The 21199-nt window shown below is 39.5% G+C and overlaps 1 protein-coding gene across 1 annotated transcript in view; it reads right to left on the reverse strand.

Annotated features, from left to right (window-relative positions):
• Positions 1 to 21199, reverse strand: part of LOC136863590 (alkaline phosphatase, tissue-nonspecific isozyme) — a 208647-nt gene that overhangs the window by 46911 nt on the left and 140537 nt on the right. Inside the window, exon 3 of the mRNA XM_067139970.2 lies at positions 10440 to 10618. Coding sequence (XP_066996071.2) covers positions 10440 to 10618 — 179 coding nt within the window. The remainder of the gene's footprint in view (positions 1 to 10439; positions 10619 to 21199) is intronic.

Raw genomic sequence — 21199 nt, forward strand, 5'->3', positions numbered from 1 at the left:
TTATTATTATTATTATTATTATTATTATTATTATTATTATTATTATTATTATTATTATTATCAGGATTATTATTATTATTATTAAAGTGCATTACAAAACGATTATAAATATCCTAATACACTACATTACCATCATTGATTAATCCTACTACACTGTAGTATTAACGCACCATTGAATCCTACCCCCAAATATGCATCCCCGTTTAGAGATTCAGGGAGATCTCGACAGTGTCGAGATCTCCCACGCTTGTCATGTCGACATCTCCCCGAGTTACATTGGCAGGCAAGAGGTGGCAGCACTTACCACGCTGAATGATTGGCGATTTGGAAATGACATGGCCGCTTCTCCAAAACGTGCTTTGTGCACCTAACCTCAAACATTGTCTTAAAAATATCGCATATCTACGTATTTCGTTATACAACCTACTCATTATCTCATAGTACGTTACTTTTCCATCATATATCACTTACATACTCACCTTCAACTATTCAGATGTCTTGTATTTATAGTGATAATCGTCTGCTACCAGGATCACCATGACCACAACACCCTACGGCTCCAATACATGTAGTTACTAGTTCGACCTGTAGAGTACTGTGGTTACCAGTGGCGCTAAGCTTAAAAGTGTCCAGTTCTCCCTCATGTCGGGATCTCCATAAGTTACCTTAATTGTGAACTTCCTACCTCTAGTCTTTCAATGTGGTCTTTTTTATGAACATTGTGTATTTCGCAAATAATAAATTCGTCCGTATTTTGTTTGTGACATGCTTAATAGCCTCTGAGTTCCTTCGGCTTATATTAATAATCAATTAATAATTTTCTTATACGTGTTTTCCTTTTCTGTGGTATTGTATACCACTTCTTCCATTTCAGAGATGTGGTCTTATTGTTAATTCATTGGTTCACTTCTTCCACGCAAAGAAAATTTAGTCATGCTAAAATGTATCCTACCTAGATAAATTAATGTACGAATAAAAACCGGCATGTAAGAAATTCAAAATTTTTTTCATTTCCCAGACTTTAATGTGCAGCAGTTGTCAAAATAAAATGGAAATAGACAGGTAAGAATCCCCACACCGTATATTTGTCGTATGTACTATATATGCTACTTGTTGAAATATAGCATTCACGGTGTTCAATAAATTTATGTTCACTGTCCGCACTTGTACACAAGAAGAAAATCACCAACGCTGTTATCACGCTGGCTAACTAATGGGACATATTTTGGAAGTTGAAATTGGGACGCTTAAAATACTGATAATTTTGCAACATCAAACTTTCCTTAAACGTAGAACATTATGTAAATATATAGCTTTAATCATTTCATTCGTGTTTGTATTCAAACTAGTTTCTAATATTTTCGATGCACAGCAATTTCAGCTAAAACTGTGATTTTATTTACCCACCTTGGACGTCCAGACCTCTACAGTTACAAGGAATTCCAGTGCAGGGTGTGTTGCTGAAGTTCGTCAGAAAAATTAACGAAGTGTTTGGGACGATGCGGCAGTTATTTCCGCGTTTGTTAGGTTCATTCATATGTTGTTCAGAGGCGTTCTCTGCCCCCACGAAACACAGGAAACTTCTGTTACAAATGGGGAAGTGACCAGCAGAATCAGTACGCGTTTTATTTATGAACGTGAACCTACCATAGCATGGTATTTATTGATTTATTTATATCATGTTGAAGTATGGATTTATGAGCAAGGATTAAAGTTCTTGAGTTAAGGTGGATCGAAAGTACATGTGTGTCTTGCTGAACGCTCTTGTAGACAATATTTACCACCTTCTCATCGGGTAAAGCCTTCTTGGCTCAGGCGGCAGTGCGCCGGCATCTCATTGAAAGGTTCCGTGATTCAAATCCTGGCCACTCCAAGTGAGATTTGTGCTGGAGAAAGCGGAGGTAGGACAGATTTTTCTCCGGGTACCCCGGTTTTCCCTGTCTTCTTTCATTCCAGCAACACTCTACAACATCATAACAATTCATCTATCAGTCATTAATCATTACCCCAGAGGAGTGCGGCACTCTTCGGCAGCCGGCAGAATTCCTATCCTCGCCGCTAGGTGGGGCTTCATTCATTCCATTCCTTACCCGGTAAAACTGGAAAGAGCTGTGGATTATTTCATCTGTACCTACATAAATATAGGTGAGGAAGGGCACACATCAGTGTTTGTGTTGCATTATGGTTACATTGTTCGGTTTATTATTTTTGGGAACATGTAATTTGGGCGAAAAGCCTGTAATGTTCGATGTTTAAATAAATTATAAATAAATTATACCCACGTAAATATACAGCGGTCGGAAACAAAGTGAAGCGGGCAGATGAGCGTTATAGGGTTGGGCTTACTGACACATAATTTGAAAAAAGAATTTCGATATGAGCGTTATAGGGTTGGGCTTACTGACACATAATTTGAAAAACGAATTTCGATATCTCACGCCATTATAATTTAATAGGTTGCTTAAGTTAGCCAATCAGATCCTTTCGAGGGTGAATTGAAATGTGCTTTGCGGGCCGATGTTGCTAAATCCACAGGTGGCTTAGACGGACTTTGAGAGCCATGTCTACAAATCAGCACGAAACAGAAACACCATTGATTCCAGCCAGTGTCACCGTAGCGTACCTGCTAAGGCGCGGCCCCGTCAGGTCGGAGATCCGTTCTCAGATTCCTCCAAAGTTTCCTCAAATGGTGCTCTCAAGCTGGTCCACGTGCAAATTTAGCAACACCGCCTCGCAAAGGCCGTTTGAATTCGTCCGCGAATCAATGTGATTGGCTAATTTCAGCGGCTGATAAAATGACAACGATGCGAAATTTCGAATTATTGTATTTCAAATTATTTATCAGTATGACCAACTCTCTAGTGCTCCTATACCGTGTTCGCGTTGTTCATGACCACTCTGTACAATGTATAGGTTATGTCCACTCGACACTAGAGAGCACGCTACGTAAAACTGGCCGTGACAGAAATACCGCCGGCGTCGGAAGGGAACAAGGGAAGTCGCTCAGGAAAGATTATAGAGGTGCCTGGAGCAAGTAGTGGCAGAGAGGGAGAGAGAATCCACAAGGGGCAGCTGCCCTAAAAGAAGGTGTACCGTACGGTAACAGTACCAAATAGATACCGTAATATCATGTGCACTATTTATCTTAGGATATAATAAGGTTATTTTTGAATTTAGAAATTCCCTTATTGTACAGTTATACCCGATCAAGGAAACTTTATTTTTCTTTACACATACCGTCTAAATGATTATTTACCATTGGTAATGAATCACGTAAAACATCTAAACAAATGCCCTTCTACAAATGAAATGAAATGTCGTATGGCTTTTAGTGCCGGGATATTCCAGGACGGGTTCGGCTCGCCAGGTGCAGGTCTTTCTATTTGACGCCCGTAGGCGACCTGCGCGTCGTGATTTAGGATGAAATGAGGATGAAGACAACACATACACCCAGCCCCCGTGCTGTAGGAATCAACCAATTAAGGTTAAAATCCCCGACCCGGCCGGGAATCGAACCCGGAACCTCCTGAACCGAAGGCCAGTACGCTGACCGTTCATCCAACGAATCGGACGCCCTTTTAGAAACGAAACAGGAATACCAGAACGATGGAAAAAATGAACTGAAAATTTTGTGACAAATCCTCGTGCACCCAAGGGTCACCCAATCACCTCCCAGCAACTGGCGGGTATGAGATACTGTTCTTCAAAGCACTTAATCAGGGTTTGTAGTGTCTCTTCTTTTCAGAATCAACTTCTTTGGCATGTGAACTGTTATCTCAAACCTTCTTGTTGGATCTATAACAACGCCGATGTTTATCTTCCTATCAATCACAGCAATGTCTGCACGTTTACTGGATCGCATCGCTAGAGATACAGTGCACTTCTTCAAATACTTCAAATCTGCCAAATTTTTTGAGGAGTTATGCAATACTGCTCCTGACTCTATGGTTCCTGTTATTTGTCAATAGTTCCTCGTTCGAGCAGAAACCAAGGACGTGAGGGAGGATTTCTATCTCGTTGCAGTGACGGTAACGGTTTTCTTGGCTTCTACTGGGAACGCTTCGGACTATTATCACATTGCAGTTCATTTTAATGGCATTAGTCCATTGATAAATTGAAAGTCTTTTCTTCGTTGTAATCCAGGTGTTGGATTGTGTCAATTCTGAAAAATGCGAGACAACTTTTCTACGGTGTGGTAGTTTCTTCCATGATTCAAACTGCAGATCTCTCAGTTTCTTCCGAGGAGTCTGTACCTTAGGTTGTTCATCGGGAGCGAATCCAAGGCTTCTCATACTACCATTTATTTCTTGTTGAAAATTTCTTGTTTTTACCAGAAGTGGGTCAACAACAGAGTCCAGCCTGTTACAGATGTTAATGTGTTGAAGGAAGGCTTCCCAAGATGCTTTCATAATGCCCAAACCACGAACTTTTTTTGAGCTGTATAGCACACAGTCTGGACCGTTGGTAAACCAATTAATTCCTTTACTGTACTTTTCATTAATGTATCGACAGCTTCTGAAATCCCACGTTTGAGTTTCGATAAGGGTACACACTGTAAAGGATAAATCAAACTCGGTAAAATTTATTGATTTTTAATATTGATTTTTTTATTTTGCATTAGAAAAATTGAGTTCACAAGTCTCGATAAATTATCGTTCAATTTAGTTATAAGGCCCCTTATTTCTCTGTTGTACGTAACACGAAATATTTAAGGTTTCCTGTTTATCAATAGGTAATACCTGCAGTCCGCTGATAGTCCTGATAACAACGTTCATCAATTGCGCATTCTCAATAACTATAGCTTTTGATTTAGAAGTATTTGGTGCGAGCGCTACTTTGAAAAATACGTTGGCTTGCTGTATCAATCATAAGCGCCACGTTGTCGATACCTTGCACAAGATTGTAGCCGAATTGAGAAGCATGTTCTAAGTCTTTTAATTTCCTTAACATGAAATGAAATGCCAAATTAAACAGACGAGTCGATAGAGGCGATCCTTGAGCTACTTCCCTATGAACATGAATTCCCTAAGTTCGAGGAGTCGCTTCTATTTCCACATGAATCGAATTTTCCTTGAAAATATATATTATTGAAGACCTCAGCTCAGTACCCGTGGTTGTCAAGTCACACCACGACTCACAACAACACATTAGAAAATATTAGACTATAAATAAAAACGTGTGACTGTAAAGAATATAACAAAAATAACTGAATAAGATGTGAATTCCTGGACTGCGTCAAATGTAATTTGAAATCTATACTACTAAATATGAACACTAAACCTACATAATATTAAAAAGATAGAAACATGTAACACAAATACAACACAATGCTGATGATAATTACGCAGTATGAAATGTGAATATTCGTCGCTTTTATGCCAAAACCGCGAATGTGTCAATGCTCTTCCTAACCAACATTTCCGTTACAGGTCATTTTTCCTTTACACAAGCGCATAGGAAAATGAATTCAACCAAAATTGTACTAGGAATAACATTGTCACATTCGCTGTTTTTACACAGTAGCGACGAATTATAAACCCACTAAATATGAACTCTAAATCTAGACAGTACTAAAAGGATAAAAGTACGGGATATGCATATAACACTATGACGATGGTAATGGCTGACTAAATAAACTAAAGCCAAATACAATACAGACAACACGCGAGACTTCCAGATTTAGCCTTGTTAAAGTGGGAGACAAGTCGCAAGTGGCGCTCCTAGTGGCTTGACCTGACAATTAGCGCTAAATTCAAATATCAATGGAAATGTATGTACGGAAATGGATAAATAAATTACCTCTAGAAAGAGTGTGTTACTAAGATCCTTACTTCAAAGTTGCTAAAGCAATTCTGGATAAATGAATGAAGAATCATTTAACAGATTATTATTTAAAGACAAAAATTAGACATATAAACAAGATGTGAAATTGACTGCTGTGAAAGGGCTTGATCTTTCATTTATGCATTACTTTTTTTAGCTTTAGAATTCCTGCCTGAACGTTCACGGCTAGATCTTTCTTTTTTCTCATTTAAAAGCATTGTATCATCATATTAAAACACTTGTCAACAAAAATTTCGGCACATTCCTTACACACATGTTTCAATGAATTTATATTTAAGAGCTGGACAATTTTCCTTTTAACTTAAAGCCTACTAAGAGAAAGAAAATCTATAAATTTAGCCTCAAAAACATTCAAACTTTCCCTATAAGCAATACTTGCCATCATGCCATAACATTAGGTTAAAGCAAATTTTCATCATCATATTGTTTCAACAAAATATGTACATTTCTTAAATTACCCATATTTTCTTCAGTGCTTGACAACGCATTACGGCATTCCAAATGGGGTAACTTGGAATACAACCAGCCACACTCATATGCATGTGTATTTTCCTGAATTAAACCAAACCCACAGATCACACCTACAACAACACATCGGTATTGAATGTTAACTGCTGCACTATACAAATCAATATGTGCATTATATTTTAAGCCAGTTAAAATATGAGTCGAGCAGGTCAGAAGATTATGAAGTACTATAAGAATCTCTTTGTCACTGGAAGAATATATATGCAAACACAATATTACTTACATTTTCTTGTCACGAGGTAAACGATAGAAATACCGCTCATTCTTCTATACTTCATAGGTACTGCAGCCAAACACAGCTCATATTATTCCCCTCATGTTGAGAGGAGGTATCAAGGACTGACACACGCTACTATTTCATTATGTCTACTGACTGAAAACGCATAAATAACACCAGAAACTTCACACACAAATACACGTGCTCTTATGACAGAATCAGTAGTTCTCAGGTCAATCCGCTAGAGAGAGCTCTAATAGCTGCCCCTCGATATCTCACTGAGTGTCGCGTATTGTCTCTATTGTATTTGCTAAAGCCCACAGCAGATCTCAAATATGGATAAGAACGCTTAGCACTCTCAACAATACAACTGTAACCTCCAAACTCTCTCTGCAGAATGGGGCACTCATTCTTCAGCTGGCTTTTCAACGAACGACCAACGACTTTACAACAATGATGACAAACATCACGTTACCCCTACTTATTTGCGAAATGAGTAGCCTATTATTATTGAAAGTGACTACAGGCAAAACTAAATTATCTCGAAACTGTTAGAGGTACGAAGAAAATGCAAATCGTCGGTGAAGAAATCAAACCTCGTATCTCCCAATGCTCTTCCTACACATTATATTCCTTAAGACGGGTCATGCCTCTCAGCCATATACGGATATGGATATGCAGTCCTTCAGAATAACTTTCGTTGTGTTCACTTTCGTATGCTAGTGGGTAAAGGAAAATGGACCTTACCATACCTTATTGCAGGGATGTTGTTTGCATGGTGAATTTACGCACTCCTACAGTATAATGTATTCAAGGATCATATTCCTTTACACGTCCGCATAGGAAAAGGAACTCAACGAAAATTGTTATGATGGACTGCATATAAATATGTACCTGGAAGGCGTGACCAGTCTTTTAAGGAATACAATGGGAAGGAAGGGCATTGGGAGATACGATGTTTTAAAAGAAGGCAAAAGACATGTAGACACGCAGTTCATCAGAACAATATTCGTTGTGTTCATTTTCTTATGCAGAGGTGTAAAGGAAGATGAACCATAAATACAGTATACTGCAGGAGTGTGTAAATACGTCACGTAAGCATACTTTATGCAGCCAGTCCCTGCTATGCATGCTGTGAAACATGTTGCTCATAGGGTCGGCTGATGCATTTCAGTGGGCTTGGCAGACTGATATGTAATAGCAACTCTGGCTTGGTGAGAAAGCAACGGGAAACTACCTCACTCCTAATTTCCCTAGTACGCCTCTTCGCTGATGCCTAGCTGATGACCAGCTGATGGCAGAGCTGTTGAGGATCCCACAAGCGGAAGCGCTGACGGACTGAACATACATACAAGCATACATTCCTACAGTACGATACGGTATGGTTCATTTTTCTTTACAGACCTGCATAGGAAAATGAACACAACGAAAATTGTTCGGATGGGTTGCATATATGGCTGGAAAGCGTGACAAGTTTTAAGGAAAATATTGGAGAAGAAGAGCATTGTGACCTACAAGGTTTTTCCTTCAACGACGATATGATATTTCTTGTTTAACAGTTCATATCCAAAACCACATCGTGCTCTTAATTTTTCGGTAGGGCCAGCGGTTTACACGTTATTTTAATCAATTTAGGGCAAAAATTGCCCTAATTCGGGATAACCCCCTGTAAAATCCCGCACTCGTTCAAACCGGTGAAATATATCCAAATCACAAGTATCTCTTCTGTGAACTTTCCATCGTTTCGGCTACACATTATTTTAATCAATTTAGGGCAAAAATTGCCCTAATTCGGGATAACCCCCTGTAAAATCCCGCACTCGTTCAAACCGGTGAAATATATCCAAATCACAAGTATCTCTTCTGTGAACTTTCCATCGTTTCGGCTTCTGAGATAACTTCTGATACACCCGCATAAATTATTAAATAAGTTACAAATCTTGAAAGAGACTGCGGCTTCAAAGATGGTCAATAATATATCTCTATTTAAAAACCTTCAGTTTCAAAAATTAAAAGAAGAATAGGAATATTCTCCAAATTGATTTAAAGATATTAAATGAAGTGAACAGTCTGTATTTATAGCTAAAATATCCTAGAAGTTAATAGAAGGGAATCTGTCGGATGACCTGGTACTCACAGAATTATGTGTAACAATAAGTCATGAGAAGAATCCAGTCCGTCATACCAATCGGCACAAGCCAGAGAAGAGTAAAGAGAAGAGTCTTTTAAGCTGAGAAAAATTAAGTGTCGCAAACCTAATGACTTGGCCAAGGTAGGTTGAAGGGGAGCCTGCGGGAATGGTGGTGGGGGAGAAAACAAAGTAGATCCTTGTATAAGTGAGTTGAATTAGAGCTGCACTCAGTTGAAAACCCTGTTCTCTGGTAATCAGTCACAGCTCTCCAGTTTAAAGCCTCTGAATAAAAATCAGGACTTAAATCATGAATTGTTAAAAGGGCGTAAGTTCATTGAACCTAGTTCTGAGAAAACTGAGAAAAAGTGTTTCTATCCTGCGTTATTGCATTATGAAAGCCAAATCCTCTTGTAATGAGTATAGCTACTTTTGACTGACCTATCGATGGCCTAGATTGAATTCCTCGTATCTCAAAAAGTTCTTCCTATCGATTATTTCCCTTAAGAATGGTCACGCCTCCCAGCCACACATGAATATGCAGTCCATCAGAACAATGTTCATTGGGTTTATTTTCCTATGGTGTTGCGTAAAGGAAAATGAACCTTATAAAATTATACTGTAGGAGTCAGTAAATACGTCACGCAGACATACTTTCCTATAGTACGGTACGATAAGGTTCATTTTCCTTCACACGTCGGCATAGGAATAAAGAACACAACGAACATTGTTCTGATGGACTGCGAATTCATGTGTGGCTGGGAGGCGTAACCAGTCTTAAGGGAAGTAAAGGATAGGAAGAACTTTGTGAGATACGAGGTTTTCATTCTAGGCCATCGCTATGTAACTCCAAACATTGGGTATAAAGTTCAGTTTTTATACATTTTGTTATATTTAAAGTCCTTTTAGCAATTCATTCAGTTTTTATTATTGCATTTGAATTTAAAAGGTGCCATTCTTTGAAAATTAGCCTTTGTTTGGGATATTAAACAAAGTACTGTATTTATTGGTAATTGTAGTGCATAATTTGTTTATATTAATGAAATCACAGTCAATCTCTGAAAATTAAAAGGATTAGAAGTATGAAGCTTACCTTATTCAACAAATGTTTACATTATCACATACTAATACTGAAATATCACCAGACGAGGTAGAAAGAAATCAAGAAATATTTGCATTAGCTAATATCAACACAGAATTATTTTTAGTGTTACCCTCTTTTTTCTTTTAAAACTGACCATTTAAACCCTGGATAGTATAATCAGTCGTCATCACCTCCATCCTCCAAACAATCCACATTGTTCCATTTTAGAATGTTTTTATAAGACAGTCTTCCTCACTATCCTGCGGAATGTATGGTAGGAGCTGCTCAATATCCTTCAACTTTTTATTGGTGATGGGAACAGAACCCTCAGGACAGGCCGAGTTATGTAGAAGCGTAATGTCTCCTACACCTGGATGAATTAGCATGTGTGTTTCACAAAACTCCCAATGTAGGGGGAAACAACAACACTTCCATGACTTACTGCCTTTTAACACTCCATGAAAGAACTCACCACCCCGAATAAGCTTCAGATTGTCCAGGATGTAATGCCTTTTAACACTAAAGAATGGGGTTAACCCAGAGGAACAGTTCAGATATATATGAGTGAAAACCGCCAAAATGTCGACTTATTCCCTTTTAGCAATTCACGATTCAATTAAAGAACTACTTTTACTCACATTGATACTGCGACCAGGATCGTCTTCAACCAGCTGGCGAGCGATATCCTTACACGATTTCCTGGCCGCTGGTGGAATCTTGGCGTCATCCTCCCAGTACCTGCTGGCTGAATGTGCGTACAGGGCAGCTGGGGTAGCGTGAGTTATGCGAGTAGTGGTCACTATGCCAGTCGCCTTGCCTATAACAAACAAAGTAACAATAAAATCTGGATCTTAGAATCCTGAATATAATATAATATAATATAATATAATATAATATAATATAATATAATATAATATAATATAATATAATATAATATAATATAAAGAGGAAAACTAAACCCCACGGCACTCAACGCCCGTGAAATGGCCTTGGCCTGCCCAGCGACCGCTGCTCAGCCCGAAGGCCTGCAGATTACGAGGGTCCGTGCGGTCAGCACGGAGATAAAACTCCACATCTACCGTATGCCGTTATCAGACTGTGCCTGTTATAATGGGCTTCTGATAAGTTCACCTGCATACACCCCAGCGTCAGTGGGTAGGGTCTGACACATTCCACTATGTTGAGTCTAGTGTCAGACCTAAGACGAAACGCTGGTTAATAGAGCAAACGCTTGAAAAGCCATACATCTAATTTTTGGTCTGATTTCCGACAGCATGAAGAAAACATTATTAATCAAGAAAATACTAAAGCTTCATAAAGGAAATTTACATTACATCTGTACAACAACTGAAGAAGTAGAAACAGTTATCCACAACGAAGTAAGAGAACACGTGACCCTATTGTCCACACGGATGATCCATGACACATACTCGACCCTGTTCAATCTACCTCACAGGGTTTGATGTGTTGTATACAGCACAAAAAATGTTAATCAAATCTCGTATTCCATTTACACTGTACTAACTGAAAAAGTCACACCATACACATGAACACCGTGCCGGACACAAAAGGCCATTTCCTGGAATCCCTGAACCCCGTAAAGACAAACAGAAAACGGAGAGAAGGAGAAAAATATAGTAATATATATATATATAAAGTATAGAATCACATGGATTGAGCGTGGACCAATCGCTTGCTCCAAATCAGATGAAGCTTATTCAAAGCCATACAAGCATTTTCCTATAATACGTAAATAAATACGGATAGCCTATTTATTTAGAAGAACCAGCTTCAAAGACATGAAATTTTAACAAGAGGTCTCTGCCCCTTCCTTGAAACATTCATGCCACTAATGAAGACATTGCGGCTCGAAGTTGTACTGGAAAGTATCAGTATAGTAGGAGACCAAAGAAAATTTAGAGCTCTCCACTCTCTTACCACCACAATAGCACAGACAGAGAGAGAATGTGGTAGAAGCTGGTATTTATACGATTCCCACGGAGGGAAGGTATAACGTATAGGTAGGTGTGAGAGGGGAAGAGAGCATTTTTGAAGCAGCGAGAACGATTAAGTGACGATGTAATAATGTACAGAAATCAGCTGATATGTGAGTAGTAGAATCCGGGAAGTAGTAAATATTATTTTATTTATTTATTTATTCCTGACGTACATTTGTGGCGAAGTTAAGGCTCACGGCCCTCTCATACACTTAACTACTTTCAACAATAAAATTTAAAAATATAAGCATAACCTAAACTCCAACCCCATGGCACTACAGCCCTCGAAGGGTCTTGGCCTTCCAAGCGACTGCTAATCAGCCCGAAGACCTGCAGATTACGAGGTGTCATCTGGTCAGCACGACGAATCCGCTCGGCCGTTATTCTTGGCTTTCTAGACTGGGACCTCACCATCAGATAGCTCCTCAATTCTAATCACGTAGGCTGAGCGTACCTCGAACCAGCCCTCAGATCCAAGTAAAAATCCCTGATCTCGCAGGGAATCGAACCCGGGGCCTCCGGGTAAGAGGCAGGTACGCTACTTCTACACCACGGGGCCGTCAAACATAAAAGTAAGACATAGTAATCCTACAACGAAATAATACTACGGGCAGACGAAGTTACAAATCAGTACGGCAATTAGTGTGACAATGCTAATAATAATGCTATAAAGAGGAAATATAATAATAATAATAATAATAATAATAATAATAATAATAATAATAATAATAATAATAATAATAATAATGACTGAAGTGCATAATAGATGCAGAAAACCCATTCACACAACATACACCCAATGGCTCATACAACTCAGTAACATGTTTCCAGAAAAAACCGTCGGCTGGCAGATTTGAATTTGTGAGAGGAAGTAACGTACAGGAAGGAGTTGAAAATATGAAAAATTATGAAGACAGAGTTGCGGTTACGTAATTTTAAAAAAGGTGGCGGAAGGTGAGGATAGCAATACAAATATAAATATATACTTTCCCATCGGTGAACTTGTAATATATTTCAAAGTTAATTTGGGATGAGTATTCAATTTTAGAAGATAGAAAATTACATAGAAAGAACACTTAAAATTACTCTTATAACTTATTTTGTACAACTGATAAGAAACTGAAATGAAGGACACAAAATGATGCAGAGATGAAATGGGAGAAACAAACGTGACAATCACCAGGAAGGTAAAGACACAACACAGATTATGTGAACTGTAATAATGCGCTATTGGGGGACGAGGAAATGGAGGAAGTTTCTGTGCTGACAAGAAATTGTCTTCGGAACCAGGAAGAATTGACTAAAATGTTAGTTGCTAAACAATTTCACAAAATACATTTGAAAAATATTCAATATGTTTAGGAATGGAGTTACTCTTGTAAAAATGTTAAGCTCTGTTGTTAGAGAAATCACTAATCTAATACGTATATTTATCTCTTCCAAGAACTTGCCATACTCTCATACGCTTTCATTTTAGTTTCCTACAAGTTATTAAAACAATTAATTATGTTCAATTTTACGTAGTGAGAATTTTCAGTTTATTTTAATATGTTCACCAGCCCAAATTATTTCGGTAGTTTATCATATCGTCGCTGGAACCGTAAAAGGTTGTATTCCACAAAGCTCTTCCTATCAATTATTCTCCTTAAGACTGGCCACGCCTCCCAGCCACGTATGGATATGCAGTCCATCAGAACAAATTTTGTTGTGTTCATTTTCCTATGCCCATGTGTAAAGGAAAATGAACCTTACAGTACCGTACTGTAGGAATGCACGTTTGCATTACGTATTTACGCACTCCTAGTGTACAATGCATGTAAGGTTCATTTTCGTTTAAGCATCGACATAGGAAAACGAACACAACGGACATTGTTCTGATGGACTGCGTATCCATATGCGGCTGGGAGGCGTGACCAGTCTTAAGGAGAATAATGGATAAGAAGAGTATTGTGGGATACAACGTTTTACCGTTCCAGCGACGATATATTGAACTGCTGGAAAGCCAAAATTTCGATATTAAGTTTAACTATACAATATTGCACTTAATTATTTCTAAATTAAACAAATAATTAGGAAAAATAATAAATTTGGCTTTTTGAGACCAAACATTCAAAATTCTTTAATTCTGGAAAGGATACATCTATAACTAATATGTGTATATTAGGTGTAATAAACGTTCTGATTCCTTTGGTGTCATCGTGAAATACAGTATCGTAAACTATGAAAAATAGACATCAGAATATGACATATGGTTGCTACTGTGCCAAAACGACGAATGTGATAATGCACTTCCTTTTCATTATTTTTCGTAAGACGGGTTACTCCTGGCACGCACATATTGATGTGCAGTCCATCAGAACGATTTTCGTTGTGTTCATTTTCCGTAAATATACATTATACTCCAGGAGTGGATACATATGTCTTGGGAAGATACATTCTTACAATACGCTACAGTAAGGTTCATTTTACTTTACACACGCGCATGGGAAAATGAACACAACGAAAATTGTTCTGATGGGAGGCGTGACTAGTCTTAAGAGAAATTGGATAGGAAGAGCGCTATCACATTCGCGGTTTAGGCACAGTAGCGATGATATTTAATATTTTAATGAGATTATCACTAGGGTTTCACTAGTACCTGGGGTGTTACATCAACCAGCATTCGTGCTACAGCTAATTCATACGGGTCCTCATCAAACGTATGAGATACATCTTCATGCAGATGTAGAAATTGCTCAGAAGCTGAAGCCTTCAACTAAACGTTATACTCCGTTTGGTACACGCCCATATATCTCCAACATTAAAAGGATGAATACATATCGTCGCTCGACCGGTAAAAGGTTGTATTTCACAAAGCTCTTCCTATCAATTATTCTCCTTAAGACTGGTCACGCCTCTCAGCTACGTATGGATATGCAGTCCATAAGAACAAATTTTGCTGTGTTCATTTTCCTATGCCCATCAGTAAAGGAAAATGAACCTTACAGTACCGTACTGTAGGAATGTACGTTTGCATTACGTATTTATGCACTCCTAGTGTACAATGCATGTAAGGTTCATTTTCGTTTAATCGTCGACATAGGAAAACGAACACAACGGACATTGTTCTGATGGACTGCGTATCCATATGTGGCTGGGAGGCGTGACCAGTCTTAAGGAGAATAATGGATAGGAAGAGTATTGTGGGATACAACGTTTTACCGGCGAAGCGACGATATCCAAGCTCTTAGCAAGATTTTGGAGGCGTTTGAAATATGGGTGAATGGATGCACTGAATTTCATGGACAAACAGAATTTGGAATTCCGTTGTGTGGGAACGACTGAGAGAGAAGACGGAATTAATATCGAGCATTAAAAAGCATATCGTCGCTGGAACGGTAAAAGGTTGTATTCCACAATACTCTTCCTATCCATTATTCTCCTTAAGACTGGTCACGCCTCCCAGCCACATATGGATACGCAGTCCATCAGAACAATGTCCGTTGTGTTCGTTTTCCTATGTCGACAATTAAACGAAAATGAACCTTACATGCATTGTACACTAGGAGTGCGTAAATACGTAATGCAAACGTGCATTCCTACAGTACGGTACTGTAAGGTTCATTTTCCTTTACACATAGGCATAGGAAAATGAACACAACAAAATTTGTTCTGATGGACTGCATATCCATACGTGGCTGGGAGGCGTGGCCAGTCTTAAGGAGAATAATTGATAGGAAGAGCTTTGTGGAATACAACCTTTTACCGTTCCAGCGACGATATAGTGAAGAATGAAAAGTAAATAATCCTGCAACCATCCTTAAATTAAAGGATATAAGGACGTACAAGACATATCAGACGACGAGTTTTGGGGCGGAAGAATTTATCTGGATGATATGGCAGGGCACAATGTTCACATTCCGCTGTGCTGCATCCAAAATCGAAATCACCGTGTTGATCGTGAACCGTCGCTAGAAGATGGATCACGTAGACGAAAAAGGAGAAGAAAAGGAAAGTGTGGCATTATCACAGAACCGAGATGACTTAAACAATGAATTAACTGAGAAGTCAAGAAATCCCACAGAAACGAAAGAAATGAGATATTACAGTTTTGTAAACAGCACAATTATAAAGAAAATAATAAGCCTAAAATTGCTACTGGATGCGGAAGTGTCAGGTATCAGTTCAGAAACGAAGTAGCAATGGACCAGTGCTCTCAGAGAGATTTGTTACTTATGCAGAAGTGCAGTACAGGAACATCTTGAATTGAGAAGACAATTTCGTTCGCCTCCATTATCTGTATACCACAAACAAAGACTGTACCTCATAAATTAAGCAAAGTTGACTATCAATTAACATCTTTGCCATATGTTGTTGTTGTGTTTGAGTCATCAGTCCATAGACTGGTTTGATGCAGCCCTCCATGCCACCCTATCCTGTGCTAACCTTTTCACTTCTACGTAACTATTGCATCCTACATCTGCTCTAATCTGTTTGTCATATTCATACCTTGGTCTACCCCTACCGTTCTTGCCACCTACACTTCCTTCAAAAACCAACTGAACAAGTCCTGGGTGTCTTAAGATGTGTCCTATCATTCTATCTCTTCTTCTCGTCAAATTTAGCCAAATCGATCTCCTCTCACCAATTCGATTCAGTATCTCTTCATTCGTGATTCGAGCTATCCATCTCACCTTCAGCATTCTTCTATAACACCACATTTCAAAAGCTTCTATTCTCTTTCTTTCTGAGCTAGTTATCGTCCATGTTTCACTTCCATACAATGCCACGCTCCACACAAAAGTCTTCAAAAACATCTTTCTAATTCCGATATCAATGTTTGAAGTGAGCAAATTTCTTTTCTTAAGAAAGCTCTTCCTTGCTTGTGCTAGTCTGCATTTTATGTCCTCCTTACTTCTGCCATCGTTGGTTATTTTACTACCCAAGTAACAATATTCATCTACTTCCTTTAAGACTTCGTTTCCTAATCTAATATTTCCTATATCACCTGCCTTCGTTCGACTGCACTCCATTACTTTTGTTTTGGACTTATTTATTTTCATCTTGTACTCCTTACCTAAGACTTCATCCATACCATTCAGCAACTTCTCGAGATCTTCTGCAGTCTCAGATAAAATAACAATATCATCGGCAAATCTCAAGGTTTTGATTTCCTCTCCTTGGACTGTGATTCCATTTCCAAATTTCTCTTTGATTTCCTTTACTGCCTGTTCTATGTAAACATTGAAAAGGAGAGGGGACAAACTGCAGCCTTGCCTCACTCCTTTCTGGATTGCTGCTTCTTTTTCAAAGCCCTCGATTCTTATCACTGCAGACTGATTTTTATACAGGTTGTAGATAATTCTTCGTTCTCGGTATCTGATCCCTATCATCTTCAGAATCATAAATAGCCTGGTCCAATCAACATTATCGAATGCCTTTTCTAGATCTACGAATGCCATGTACGTGGGCTTGTCCTTCTTGATTCGATCCTCTAAGATCAGACGTAAAGTCAGGATTGCTTCACGTGTTCCTACATTTCTTCTGAAGCCAAATTGATCTTCCCCCAACTCAGCTTCAACTTGTTTTTCCATTCTTCTGTAAATAATACGTGTTAAAATTTTGCAGGCATGAGATACTAAACTAATAGTGCGGTAGTTTTCACACCTGTCAGCACCGGCTTTCTTGGGAATAGGTATAACAACATTCTGCCGAAAATCGGATGGGACTTCTCCTGTCTCATACATCTTGCACACTAAATGAAATAACCTTACCATGCTGGTTTCTCCTAAGGCAGTCAGTAATTCAGAGGGAATATCATCAATTCCAGGTGCCTTGTTCCTATTTAGGTCACTCACAGCTCTGTCAAACTCTGACCTCAAAATTGGGTCTCCCATTTCATCAGCATCAACAGCCTCTTCATGTTCCAGAACGAAATTATCTACATCGTTACCTTGATACAACTGTTGGATATGCTCCTGCCATCTTTCTGCTTTGTCTTCTTTCCCTAGAAGTGGCTTTCCATCTGAGCTCTTAATATTCATGCACCTAGATTTCCTTTCTCCAAAGGTTTCCTTAATTTTCCTGTATGCAGCATCTACCTTTCCCAGGACCATACAGCCTTCGACATCCTTGCACTTCTCCTTCAGCCATTCTTCCTTAGCTACCTTGCACTTTCTATCCACTTGATTCTTTAATCGCCTGTATTCTTTTCTGCCCTCTTCATTTCTAGCATTCTTGTATTTTCGTCGTTCATCAATCAGGTCTAGTATCTCCTGAGTTATCCACTGATTCTTAGTTGATCTTTTCTTCCTTCCTAACATTTCTTCAGCAGCCCTACTGACTTCATTTTTCATGACTCTCCACTCTTCCTCTACTGTGTTTCTTTCAGCCTTTTCATTTAGTCCTTGTGCAACATGTTCCTTGAAACGATCCATCACACTCTTTTCTTTCAACTTGTCTAGATCCCATCTTTTTGCATTCTTTCCTTTCTTCAATTTCTTCAACTTCAGATGGCATTTCATGACCAACAAGTTGTGGTCAGAGTCTACGTCTGCTCCTGGGAAAGTTTTGCAATCCAACACCTGGTTTCTGAATCTCTGCCTAATCATAATGAAGTCTATTTGATACCTTCCAGTGTCTCCAGGTCTCGTCCACGTATACAGCCGTCGTTTGTGGTGTTTGAACCAAGTATTGGCGAGGACTAAATTATGGTCAGTGCAGAATTCAACCAGCCGACTTCCTCTTTCGTTCCTTTGTCCCAATCCAAATTCTCCTACTGTGCTACCTTCTCTTCCTTGGCCTACCACTGCGTTCCAGTCTCCCATCACAATTAGATTCTCGTCACCTTTGACATATTGTATTAAATCTTCTATCTCCTCATATATTCTTTCAATTTCTTCATCATCCGCTGAACTAGTAGGCATATAGACCTGCACTATTGTGGTGGGCATTGGTTTGGTGTCTATCTTGGCGACAATAATTCTTTCACTATGCTGGTCGTAGTAGCTTATCCGCTGCCCTATTTTCTTATTCATTATTAAACCAACTCCTGCATTACCCCTGTTTGATTTCGTGTTGATAATTCGGTAGTCGCCTGACCAAAAATCCTGTTCTTCCTGCCAACGTACTTCACTTATACCAACTACATCTAACTTTAGCCTATCCATCTCCCTTTTCAGATTCTCTAACCTACCACAACGATTCAAACTCCTAACATTCCACGCTCCGACTCGCAGAATGTCAGTATCCATCTTCCTGATGATCGCCCCCTCTCGTGTAGTCCCCACCCGGAGATCCGAATGGGGGACTAGTTTACCTCCGGAATATTTTACCCGGGAGGAAGCCATCATCAGTACATCTTTCATACAGAGAGAGCTGCATGTCCTCGGGAGGTGGTTACGGCTGTAGTTTCCCGTTGCTTTCAGCCGTGTAGCAGTATCAACACAGCTAAGCCATGTTGAGTATTATTACAAGGCCGTATCAGTCAATCATCTAGACTGCCGCCCTTGCAACAACCGAAAGGCTGCTACCCCCCTTTCGATGAACCATTCGTTAGTCTGGTCTCTCAACAGATACCCATCCGATATGGTTGCACCTGCGGCTCGGCTATCTGCATCATTGGGACACGCAAGCCTCCCCACCGCGGCAAGGTCACATGGTTCGCAGAGGAGGTTTGCCATATGAAGCAATCTATATTCATTTTCGAGTGTTATGTTCTTCAGTCTACCGAAATTAAATTATAACTTTACAGTAATGTTTTACTTGTCTTTATGTCATCCATCGCCAACGTCCGTAGCCGTGTTGAAACACCGGATCTCGTGAGATCTCCGAAGTTAAGCAACATTGGGCGTGGTCAGGAGTTGGATGGGTTGACACGCGCTGTTGGTGGGGGGTAAGGGAATGGAGGAGCGGAAAGGAACTGGCCATCCTACCGCACGTAAAATCCGGCTCAGGAACACATCTGCGGAGGTTCGGACCTGCCTTCGGGCAGAATAACCCTTACCTTACCTATGACATGCATCAGTGTTCCAAAAAGGATACCCACAGTTACATGCTTACACCCTATTTAGCATTGCTAGGTACCGTAAATGTTCCCATTTAATGTATATTTCCACCGTGTTTTACTTTTTGCATACAGGTAATTTTCAAAGTAAAAATCTGCAAACATTCTGTGACAGGCTTTGCTCCTTGCTAGTAGTATAACGTCGCTCTAACTCAAATAGATAGTCGGTGTCGATGGGATAGGGAAGGGCTTGGACTGGGAAGGAAAAATCCATTGCCGTAATTAAGGTACACAAGAACCTCGTTTATCTGGCCCTCATTAATCCGGATCTCCGGTTTATCAGGATTGAAAATTATAACAATTTATTTTTATTCGTAGACCTACAGTACTTCTTTTACGGCGTCGACTCTTTTTGAATGTCTTTTCCGCCAAGCATTCTTACGGACAGGAATTGGAAGTAACTCCGCCGTGGTCTGTCAAAAGTACCGTTCCGGCGTTCGCCTGGAATTAAGAATGGGAAACCGTGGAAAACGACTTCCAGGATGGCCGAGGAAGTATTCGAACCCACGCTCTTCTGAATGCAGCGCAATATTAATTCACTGATGGTGAATTCGAAAATGAAACCGGTGTTCCATTAGAGAAAACAATGACTCATGGAAAGGCAACAATGCAGCTGGACAAGATGGCCTGTTAGGATCCTATACTGAAACCACACCGGCAGAATTGTTGTTAGTAAAACGTCTTAGTGATCGTGCTGCGCGCAAAAGCTATAGAAATATAAAAGAGAAATAACTCACACATTATTTTAGTGCATAAAGCACATTCGTAAATGTACGAAAAGTGTTGTTATATTTTTTGTACAATTAAAGAAAAGGTATTACTGTACAACTTATGTTAATAGATTATATGACATGTACTGTATTTCTTCTTTTTTAGTTTTCAGGATTATCCGGATTTTCGATAATCCGGATCAGTTCCGGTCCCACCCAGTCCGGATAAACGAGGTTCTTGTGCTTCTCTGGCATTACGCTGGTATGAAAAAGGGAAAACCACATAGAAACTTTTTCAGGGCAGCAATATTGGGGTTCGAACCCACCGTCTTCCGAATGCAGTCAACTCGCTCGATGAGAAGCTTTATCTAGAAAGAGAAATGTCTTTTACAATTTGCTTTACGTCGCACCGACACCGACTGGCCTCGTAGCGATGATTGGGTAGGGAAAGGCTAGGCACGGAAAGGAAGCAGCCATAGCCTTAATTAAGGTACAGCCGCAGCATTTGTCTGGTGTGAAAATAGGAAACTAGCGGAAACCATCTTCAGAACTGCCGACAGTGGGATTCGAACCCTCTATTTCCTGAATGTAAGCTCACAGTTGCTCGACCTCAACCGCACTCGTCCGTGTGTTTTGTATAGACGAAG

The sequence above is a fragment of the Anabrus simplex genome, chromosome 1 (assembly GCF_040414725.1).
Source record: "Anabrus simplex isolate iqAnaSimp1 chromosome 1, ASM4041472v1, whole genome shotgun sequence".
In the NCBI taxonomy this organism is placed as follows: Eukaryota; Metazoa; Arthropoda; class Insecta; order Orthoptera; family Tettigoniidae; genus Anabrus; species Anabrus simplex.